The following is a 12,055-nucleotide window of genomic DNA, read 5'->3' as shown; positions in this document are numbered from 1 at the left end:
CTCAATTTTGAGATGTTTTATACAGGTGGCCCCTGTGGATCCTTTGTCCGATGTTAAGTGGTAGGTAAACTTAACGTTTTAATAGTAACATGTATATTAGGATAGTTAATGGGGAATTGTATATTTTTAGTATCATGATGAGCATGTAGAACTTGAAAGGCCCATAAATATATTATACGATAAATTCAATCATTATATAAATCACTGAACCAAATATTACATTTACAACCATATTTCCATTAGCAAAAATGACACGTTTATATTTTATTGGTTTTCCCTTCTCAATCACCTGTCATTAATAAATAACTTGTTAAATACCTTGGTATGAAATACATTGCTAGTTTACACTAGACCATACGCAATAATGTGTTCACAGTACGTGTGGGGTAGAGAAAATTACTAAGTTTAATGTATCAAACAAGAAATTGTGTTTCAGTTACATAGACATGGCTAATAAGAGCACCACAAATGGATACAAAATACGTCCGTTGATAAACAAAGACCAATAATTCAACATTCGCTAAATCGTAGATCCGAACAGGATCACACAGTCATGCAACGTCAATATGGCCTACCAAGTTTTAAGAAATTCTGACAAAAAATGAAGAAGGAGATCTCAAGACAGGTTTAAATGCTGAAACACGGAGGACAAAACTTAAAAAACCCACCAAGGCGCCAAGGGAAATAGGCCATGTCTAAAGGAACCAGAATCATGCTAAATTCCACAACCACATGCTAGTACTCTAACTACCAACCCAAGTCTCACGAACCTCCAAGTGATTTATATTTATGTGTTCTTAGCAAATATTTAAGACACCATAGCAAAACTAGGTGCTTTTGAAACCTTTTCCATCTGAACGTTCTTAAAGTTCTAACAAAACTTTTAACGAACCATTGGAATATTGTCAGTGTCGTTGGTATTTAAGTCTGGGGTGATAACAACGTCGTGGGGTAAGCTCAGTCCAAACTCCACCCTTTTCTCTCCTGATTGCCTTGGTTATTACCTAGTGAATTGTGGAAAATGCTGAGGGATTTAGTCTGCACGGGTGTTTAAGTTTTCGGATTATATGTAGCATACGACTGATGAAAGCCTTAGCTACTTGGACAGCAAAGTGAAGACAAAAGCAAGACTAGAGTAAATTTAGCAACTCGTTTTTAACGAGAGTAAACTACATAAAGATATTTTTATGATTGTATATTAAAACGATTAAACAAGTTAACAGAACAATGATCTAACAAAGTTAAATATAGCACGATCATAGTACAGTCAAATGAAGCGAAATCATTGTCAACTTTTAAGAAAAACGTTGACACTTATATACGTCTTTTTAAGTTTACAATATTCACTTTTTTAACATGTTATTATAACAGTTATTGCACGGTACGTGACTTCCTTTATTCGAGCTTATTCACTTTTAGTTTAAACATGAGTCACGTGTTCATTTTAAAGAGTTTTTCACATTTTAACATTTAGTTTGGTCAGATCAGCAACATCGTACAATAACACTTGTACATTGCCGTGAGCGAAACAATTTCAAGTGACTTGATGGGCATCTTCACCGGTGAAGAACGTCATCCAGTCGTGAACACAACGTCATGTGACAATACGTCACGAATGTTGGTACTGTGGCAGGCATAGGTTATAAAATGAGTCTTTCATGAAGGTTTCCAGAGGGCGCCATGACACCATGCCGCGGTCATACAGGTCGGTCAGGGACGTGACCTTGCCGTAATGGTGGGGGTCCTGAAACAGAAAATCACGTGTGTCAATGTCCTGGGATTATGTTACGGTAGATCACGGCTTGGTCAATAGAAAGAAGGATCTAGAGAATGATGTTAAGCATTGCATGCACGTTTTTGATTAATCATTAGGAAATACCTTGATTAAATACAATAAAATAACAATAAACATGGAATCGGAAATGCAATTGAGTCGGCATGGACTGTTAGCCAGATAACGTTATATGCACGCATACAAATGAAACAGCGTCTGGTATCAGAGAATAGTATTGTTAAGGCTATGTTCTGTTTTGGGTATGGTGTAACAGCTGCTGAGTATGACTGAATTCACACACATTCATGTTAACTCCTTTGTTCTGATTTCTTTTATTTCAATTTTGAATTTTACCCCTTAATCATTCAACCGGAATTATTCTCGACATTTTAATGGGAAACAGTACATGTATCAATTTAAATAGTTAGCTTCCACGAGAAGTGGTGAAGTGTTTAGTTTAAATTGCTGCCTACCAGGATTAGTAGCGATGGCGGGTCACAGCATACACCCAGGATACCTTTAGACGCGTTGTCGCCGTCTCCGCCTGTTGGTATAAAGGTTGGGTCAAATCGTAAAACACTTCTCGGCAATTTCATAAATTATCTGCTATAAATCCCGTCAATAATTGGCATGCATTGACGTCGCTGTCAGTACCACCAAAGTAGAAAGCAATATCTAGACAATGCTAGGATAAGGTGACAACGGTATGTCTGCCTGACAATATCCTCATGTCCTATATAGCATCTCAATTCCACACAAAAGACAGTAATCAATCACCAAACCTGTGTCGGCATCCATCCATCACAGATATCCAAATAGTTTTATCAAAAGAAATCTGTCTAACCGAATATGTGACTACGTTTATTTCGATTACTGGTCAAGCATGTTATCCTTTATCAATACTTGTCCATCCAACGAACCCCCGTTGTGTTTCCCAATACAATTTGATTTGGTCAATCTTAAACTTATTGTGTAACCACATGTATTTAAGTACCGGATAAATTGTCTTAATACAAAAATCCGGACCAACAGCATATATTTATATACAATTGACATCTGAGAATGTAAACACATGGTTTGTAAGTTAACCTGGGCCGCTTTCGTTTATTGCTATTCAAACGGTTAGTTACTGACCACGGCTAGACAGGTAAACGCACAGCGAATATTGTATGTACTGACCACGGCTAGACAGGTAAACATACAGTGAATATTGTATATACTGACCACTGCTAGACAGGTACACATACAGCGAATATTTTATGTGCTGACCAGGCTAGACAGGTACACATACAACGAATATTGTTAGTACTGACCACGGCTAGACAGGTAAACATACAGCGAATATTGTATGCCCTCACCACGGCTAGACAGGTAAACATACAGTGAATATTGTATATACTGACCACTGCTAGACAGGTAAACATACAGCGAATATTGTATGCCCTCACCACGGCTAGACAGGTAAACATACAGCGAATCTTGTATGTACTGACCACGGCTAGACAGGTAAACATACAGCGAATATTTATGTACTGACCACGGCTAGACAGGTCAACATACAGCGAATATTGTATGTACTGACAACGGCTAGACGGGTAAACATATAGCGAATATTGTATGTACTGACCACGGCTAGACAGGTAAACATATAGCGAATAGTATATGTACTGACCACGGCTAGACATGTAAACATACAGCGAATATTGTCAGTACTGACCACGGCTAGACAGGTAAACATACAGCGAATATTGTATGTACTGACCACGACTAGACAGGTAAACATACAGCGAATATTGTATGTACTGATCACGGGTAGACAGATAAACATATAGGGAATATTGTATGTACTGACCACGGCTAGACAGGTAAACATACGGCGAATATTGTATGTACTGACCACGGCTAGAGAGGTAAACATACAGAGAATAGTGTATGTACTGACCACGGCTAAACATGTAAACATACAGCGTATATTGTATGTACTGACCACGGCTAGACAGGTACACATACAACGAATATTGTCAGTACTGACCACGGCTAGACAGGTAAACATACAGCGAATATTGTATGTACTGACCACGGCTAGACAGGTAAACATACAGCGTATATTGTATGTACTGACCACGGCTAGAGAGGTAAACAAACAGCGAAGATTGTATANCACGGCTAGACAGGTACACAAACAGCGAATATTGTACATGTATGTACTGACCACGGCTAGACAGGTTAATATATAGGGAATATTGTATGTACTGACCACGGCTAGACAGGTTAATATATAGGGAATATTGTAAGTACTGACCACCGCTAGACAGGTAACCATACAGCGAATGTTGTATGTACTGACCACCGCTAGACAGGTTAATATATAGGCAATATTGTATGGACTGACCACCGCTAGACAGGTTAATATATAGGGAATATTGTATGTACTGACCACGGCTAGACAGGTACACAAACAGCGAATATTGTACATGTATGTACTGACCACGGCTAGACAGGTTAATATATAGGGAATATACTCTAAAACTGTTAAGAATGAATATTAAGCTATAGTGTACAATAAACAGTATACTTTGTTTTGTTCGATCTAGCTGATGGTTATCATAGTAGCACATTTAGACCAGTTTCAGTTACCGTTATAGATTCGCGATGAAAGGAAATGACCGTCCTTCCGTGCCTACTACGTTACACTATATAGACATGGCAAATTCCGTTAAAACGTTGGCAATGGAACTTCTGACGGCGTTTAACATTCGTAAACAAAACGTTCATTAGATTGTACATGGTCGTGTATTCAGTATTAACGCTGGGTTAAGGAATAACATATTGTATGTCCCCGGATAACACTCAAACCCCTGGAGAATATAGCACTGTTCTTCCTATTTCAGCCGTAAACGTATGACCTTATTCCGAACTAGCGGAAGTGGAGCTAACGGAACCATAGTTCCGTGACAGAAACAATACTGAACACACATGTACACGATGCATTGGTAAGATATTGTGTGTTTTTACTTTTAATAAATATCGAATTTTGATTTGACTTCCTAGTGTCAGTTTTCAGTATGAGGTTATGCTGTACAAGAAAATATTAACATAAAGTATATGAATCACTTCATTTATTTATCCTTACCCATCATTACTGGAGCTCCAACAATCACGAAATGCTTCTTCAATGCCTCTATATGGTCATATAGCAACGCACCGGAAGTGACGTGTATTATCTTACAGGGCACCTGCACACAATAAATTGTTCCATTCATTTGAGTATATCAACAGAATGCTTTCAGAAGAAAAACAAGCATAGTAAAACATTCATTGGCTCTAAAGGAAAGTATGGTTTCACAAATTTGTACGATCATTTCGAATCTCTTCAAGATCGCGCCTAGCTCTATATAACAATCAAATCCAGCTGAGAATGTACGTACACTGAGCTGACCTGGCATTGCTAACTGTCACCTCTTGATGAACGTCCTACTTACCTCCAATAAATAATCCATACATATAGAGACTTCAAAGCTGCCTATCCATTCTCTAGAACCAACAAAAGACGCCGCTTTGTCTCCCATAGCAACCAGAGCTTCCTGTATGGTCTTTAGAGATGGTACTACTGATATTTTATCGTCAGTGCGTGTTCGCTGGTGAATTACCCAAGCACACATCGTCTGCAGAGTTCTGTATCCGCATCCCCAGCCCTGAGGTCAGAATTAGAATTAAATGTGGTTTTAAAACAGTCAGCGACAGCATCAGGTGAAAAGTAAAATATCAAATCAGTAATGTTTAAATGTCTTAGATAGCATTTTAAACCTCTGAGGCTCCTTATTGAAAAAGATAGGGATATATGCTGATTTCGTTACTTTTTCTTTGCAATATACACTGTAAGTTACGTATTGTTTTTTTCAATTTTTAAGTAATCGCATAAATATCGAGAAACGAGATTTCTTGCCTGTGTGTATTCTTGATCTTCTAAAAGAAGAATTTAGAATTGCCCTGACGCTGTCACTGGACATATGGGTTTGTAATAGTTTCATAGCTTCTAAAATAACAATGTAGAATAGCTCTGACCCTGTCGCTATAGCGAAATGGGTCTGTAAAAGTTCTATAGCTTCAAAAATATCAATGTATGTTTGCTCTGAAACTGATACTGGCAATATGGGTTCGGAAAAGTTCTATAGTTTCTAAACCAAGAACTAAGCATTGCCCTTACACTGTTATACTCTGCTCGTCTGACCATGCTTCATAACATTGTAAACCAGAAAGTCGCTATCGTAAAATCAGACAGATTAATCCCTACAGTTAGAAAATCCCGAACGAACCACCAGTTTTCGTATCAAATTCCCCACTCAAAAACCCAGACCAGAAAGGCATCATTCTTCCCTCGAACTATACCCGAGTGGAATTAACTCCCATCTGACATTATTTCGAGCCCCACAACGGAATTATTCAAATCAGCCCTCTACCGTCACTTTTCAAACGCAAATTAGACCATCTCGTATCTTTTAAAAACAATCTCTTTCCATGTTTCACTCCTCGTCTGACATTTTATCTTCAAATTGTTGAAGTTGGTCAGTACCATTTAGAAGTAGAAGTAGAAACCGACCCCCCTGCTAACATGCTAGCTATGTCATCAATATATGGAGCACCTACAGCAAAATATTTATGTAAATCATCTTAACACAAAAAATCATTGATCAACAGATGTATCTTATATTTCTTAAAAACATATTTCAGAAAAAAGTTGGAACTACATACTGATGTAAGATAAGGGAATATAATTATGTTTGGTGATTGTATAGCATCGTCAAGGTGTAAACCGACAGCAAAAACACTATCAATACAACAGACCCCATCCTGCTGACATGGACCAAGCGTCTATATATATTCTATAAGTATTACCTTGAAAGGGTTTACCAATAATTAGCCCCCATTGCTACATTACAGTGTTCTCACGGCTACTTCAACCGGGAAGTTACTACGATTTGTACATATTCTCCCTCTGGTGGAGATCCCCGACCTAGGCAGCCATCCCACCCCGACCAAGGAACTATTTTGTCAATGTTACACCAGAAAAGGTTTGGATACTTTAATCCGTGGTAAGAGAAAGAGATCTCACGTTGGCGTCTCACAGGACACTTATATATATTACTCACATTTTGCTAAGGATCGCTTTTATTTTTGGGCATGTGTGAAAATAAATATTATATTTGGTTTATACTGAGATTATATTTGAAAAATTGATTGTTCTTTTAATTCATCAGCATGCAAAATTACTTAAATTGAACAAAACTCATCTTAAATGAGCATCAATTACAGCTTCACAACGTCTGCGCAAGCCCCGAATGAGATCGCGTATCCGGTTTTGTGGGATAGCGTTCCACTCAGCTACCAAAGCTGTTCCAAGCTCCTGGAGTGTTCTTGGCTGAACATTTCTGGCAGAGAGAGCTGTCTGCAGCATGTCCCACACATGCTCGATGGGATTTAGATCCGGCGAGCGGGCTGGCCAATCCATTCGTTGAATAGTAGCTTGCTGTAGTTACTGCTCAGTCACCCTTGCTCTATGTGGCCTAGCATTATCGTCCATAAGGATGAAGTCAGGGCCAATAGCGCCAGCGTATGGTCTGACATAGGCATCAAGGGTTTCATCACAGTAAATCCGGGCCGTACCGGTACCATTATGGAAGACATGAAGGTCAGTTTTCCCACGAATGCCCTGTACTATCACTGAACCTCCGCCATATCGGTCATGTTCCACAACGTTTGTTTGTCTCCATACTCTAACGCGCCTGTCGGTGAAGTCGATACGAATCTGGACTCGTCAGTAGAGTCAAAGTGCTGTGAGCTTGGGCCCAACCTAATCGGTTCCTTACATGGCGGGCAGTTAAGGAACTCGTATTGTTGGTCTACGTGACCCTAAACCAGCATCATCAACACGGATCCTAACTGTCTGAGCGGCTACTCGGGTACCAAAAGCATTTAGGTCATTTCGTAAAGCTGTGACAGTCTGGAACATGTGACGCCGTGCCTGTATGAGCAAAAATCGGTCATGGCGCTGCGTTGTAGCCCTAGAACGACTTCCAGCATGACGTCTGGAAGGGTTTCCGTTAGTTTGGAAACGATTCCATATTCTTGCCACCACACATTGAGACACCCAAGGTCTGCTGCAACCTGACGTTGAGAGATGCTAGCTTGCAGAAATCCGATGGCCCTATTCATTTCACAGTCATTTAACCGTTGTCTGGTTCGTCTTTGTGACATATTAAAACAAAAACACGCCAAGAATATTTTCTTAACAATTTGAACTTTTGAAAGTGGTGTACACGTGGAAAAGCGAGCACGCGCTTTTATGGTTGACTGAACACACCCACACAGGACGGTTTTGAAGGGTAACATATTCGCCCAAAACAGTACGGAAGGAAAATATAATATCCTTTCTTACATTTTGATGATTTTTGTTTCAAAATATAGGTTATAATGTGAGTAGTACAATGTATATATGAAGAGGAGGGAGATCACACGTGGTCGTCCCTCGGAGCATTTGTATATGTAGAGGAGGGAGATATCACTTGGGCGTCCCACAGGACACTTGTATACATGTAGAGGAGGGAGATCTCACGTGAGCGTCCAACAGGGCACACTTATATATATGTAGAGATGAGAGATCTCACGTGGACGTCCCAGTCCCATAGGACACTTGTACATGTATATATTTAGAGAAGGGAGATTTCACGTGGACGTCCCACAGGGAAAACTTATATATGTAGAGGAGAGAGATCTCACGTGGGGGTCCCACAGGACACTTGTATATGTAGAAGAGGGAGATCTCACGTGGGCGTCCCACAGGACACTTGTATATGTAGAGGAGAGAGATCACACATGGGCGTCCCACAGGACACTTGTATATGTAGAGGAGAGAAATCACATCGGCGTCTCAAAGGACACTTGTATATGTAGAGGATGGAGATATCCTGTGGGCGTCCAACAGGACACACTTACATATGTGAAGGACGGAGATTTCACGTAGGCGTCCCACAGAACACTTGTAAATGTAGAGGAGAGAGATCTTACCTAAACGTCTAACAGGACACACTTGTATATGTAGATGAGATAAATCTTACCTGGGCGTCCCATAGGACACCTGTATATGTAGAGGAAGGAAATCTAACATTGGCGTCCCACAGGACACAATTATATGTGAAGAGGAGGGAGATATCACGTTGGCGTCCACCAGGACACATTTGCATATGAAGAGGAGATCTCATGTGGGCGTCCCACAAGACATACTTGTATGTAGAGGATAGAGAGCTAACCTAGGCGTCACACAGGACACACTTATATATGCAGAGGAGAGAGATTTTACTAGAGCGTCCCATATAACACTTGTTTATGTAGAGGAGGTAAATCTTACGTGGGCGTCCCATAGGACACATTTGTAGAGGAGGGAAAACTTACGTGGGCGTCCCACAGGACACATTTGTAGAGGAGGGAAATCTTACGTGAGCGTCCCACAGGACACATATGTAGAGGAGGGAAATCTTACGTGGGCGTCCCACAGGACATATTTGTAGAGGAGGTAAATCTTACGTGGGCGTCCCACAGGACACATTTGTAGAGGGGGGAAATCTTACGTGAGCGTCCCACAGGACACATATGTAGTGGAGGGAAATCTTACGTGGGCGTCCCACAGGACATATTTGTAGAGGAGGGAAATCTTACTTGGGCGTCCCACAGGATACATTTGTAGAGGAGGGAAATCTTACGTGGGCGTCCCACAGGACATATTTGTAGAGGAGGGAAATCTTACTTGGGCGTCCCACAGGATACATTTGTAGAGGAGGGAAATCTTACGTGGGCGTCCCACAGGACACATTTGAAGAGGAAGGAAATATTACGTGGGCGTCCCACAGGACACATTTGTAGAGGGGGGAAATCTTACGTGAGCGTCCCACAGGACACATATGTAGTGGAGGGAAATCTTACGTGGGCGTCCCACAGGACATATTTGTAGAGGAGGGAAATCTTACTTGGGCGTCCCACAGGACACATTTGTAGAGGAGTGGAAATCTTATGGGCGTCCCATAGGACACATTTGTAGAGGAGGGAAATCTTACGTGGGCGTCCCATATGACACATTTGTAGAGGAGGGAAACCTTACGTGGGCGTCCCACAGGACACATTTGTAGAGGAGGGAAATCTTACGATGGCGTCCCACACGACACATTTGTAGAGGAGGGAAATCTTACGTGGGCGTCCCATAGGACACATTGGAAGAGGAGGGAACTCTTACGTGGGCGTCCCATAGGATACATTTGTAGAGGAGGGAAATCTTACGTGGGCGTCCCACAGGACACATTTGTAGAGGAGGGAAATCTTGCATTGGCGTCCCATAGGACACATTTGAAAAGGAGGGAAATCTTATATGGGCGTCCCACAGGACACATTTGTAGAGGAGGGAAATCTTACCTGGGCGTCCCACAGGACACATTTGTCGAGGAGGGAAATCTTACATGGGCGTCCGTCCCATAGGACACATTTGTCGAGGAGGGAAATCTTACATGGGCGTCCCATAGGACGCATTGGTCGAGGAGGGAAATCTTACATGGGCGTCCCATAGGACACATTTGTAAAGGAGGGAAATTTTATATGGGCGTCCCACAGGACATTTGTAAAGGAGGGAAACATTACATGGGCGTCCCATAGGACCCCTGTACATGTAGAGGAGGAAGAACATGTAATTTCAGACATGGTTGCCACTATTCTGCAACGTAACGTTGTGGGGAGAAATCATGAAACGTAATATGAACGAAAACGTCCATTTTGCCGGTAAATTGTTCTTAATTCTGTGTTCAATTGAGAAATAGATGAATCTTGATGTGCGATTGTCTAAATATGATGTTTCTTTCATTGAGGACAATTGATACGTGTCATAACTCAGACATGTTTTCTTGATTTTAACTGCCCGGTTGCTTTACACAGCTGTGATAGCGACAGACTGGAGGCTGAGTTCTAGTACAGGAGTCAATTAGTACATCCCTAGCTACTGACAGACAGGAAGGCACTCAGGCTGGGATACAAACTCTCTCATCGTAGATAATATCTCATTTCATACACAGGCCGGGATACATTCTCTCTCATCGTAGATAGTATCTCATTTCATTAATACTTTATTAGATTAAGTTTTCATAAAGCTGTGTTTCATTGGCCGACATATTGAAAACTAATTGAAGAACATAATCCGAATAGCTCCTGTCCCGAGTTCCGGAAACTGCTCTGCCACTAAAACATCATTACTGTCATTAATGACAAAATCGTTTCTTTATCGTTCAAATCAAATGATAACTTAAACTGCCACGAACATTTCCCGATATTCAGTAAATCGAAGTATTCATGGGGTCAGTTAAAAACCATTATCGTTCAAAAGTTCGCACGTTTTTAAACTTTCCATTCATTGATATTTAATTTTCAAATATCAATGTGTTCAAAAACGTAATACTACGTTACATAAAAGACTTTCCTCAGTCAAACATACCCTGACAATAGTTGTTCCCTCATACCTGGCTAGCTTCATAGCATTGTTATGGGTCCCAGATGTTTTAAACAGAATTTTAAATAAGTAACGATTTTATCCAATAATGTTGAGAAAGTCCACGTTGACAACAGTCAGTGGACTGGACGTGTTAAAGGGGGATGCTGTTCGAGCTTAATGTTGTCCTATTGAGTGAACATTAATGCGATTCTGACGCGTTACTATATGATATTATATTTGTGTGTATATTAGTAGGTTGAAAACAGCACCTCAACGCGTCCATAAAACCACTCTCATACGGAGCTAATTCCAAGTCGTTTTAATACTACCTTTCATACCCTGACAATAGTTGTTCCCTCACACATGGCTAGCTTTATAGCTTTGTTATGGGTCCCAGGACATTTAACTTATTATGGGTCTCCTCTGTTGGAACTAGCGGTATTTTTTTATTGTGCCGGTTTACATAGTTCGAGTTCGGTGTACACATAGTATATAACTGTGGAATAATGGTTAGACTGGCGTTATAGGACTCCTGGCACACTGGTATGGCACGGGGACCTGATACAGGACTTCCGGCACACTGATATGGCACGGGACCTGATACAGGACTCCTGGCACACTGGTATGGCACGGGGACCTGATACAGGACTCCCGGCACACTGATATGGCACGGGACCTGATACAGGACTCCTGGCACACTGGTATGGCACAGGGACCTGATACAGGACTCCTGGCACACTGGTATGGCACGGGGACCT

General features: G+C 41.0%; 1 protein-coding gene across 1 annotated transcript in view; it reads right to left on the bottom strand.

Annotated features, from left to right (window-relative positions):
- Window positions 1–296: 296 nt before the first annotated feature.
- LOC110455453 (ufm1-specific protease 1-like) overlaps window positions 297–12,055 on the bottom strand; it is a 12,384-nt gene continuing 625 nt past the window's right edge. The window contains exons 2-5 of the mRNA XM_021505595.1: window positions 5,257–5,469; window positions 4,908–5,010; window positions 2,248–2,318; window positions 297–1,744 (exon numbers count right to left, since the gene is read on the bottom strand). Of these exons, the coding sequence (XP_021361270.1) occupies window positions 1,610–1,744; window positions 2,248–2,318; window positions 4,908–5,010; window positions 5,257–5,469 (522 nt within the window). The 3' untranslated portion in view covers window positions 297–1,609. The remainder of the gene's footprint in view (window positions 1,745–2,247; window positions 2,319–4,907; window positions 5,011–5,256; window positions 5,470–12,055) is intronic.

This window comes from Mizuhopecten yessoensis, unplaced genomic scaffold (assembly GCF_002113885.1).
Source record: "Mizuhopecten yessoensis strain PY_sf001 unplaced genomic scaffold, ASM211388v2 scaffold8221, whole genome shotgun sequence".
NCBI classification, from domain to species: Eukaryota; Metazoa; Mollusca; class Bivalvia; order Pectinida; family Pectinidae; genus Mizuhopecten; species Mizuhopecten yessoensis.
Note: the sequence above shows the minus strand (reverse complement) of the source record. Positions and strands in the feature narration are given on the sequence as shown.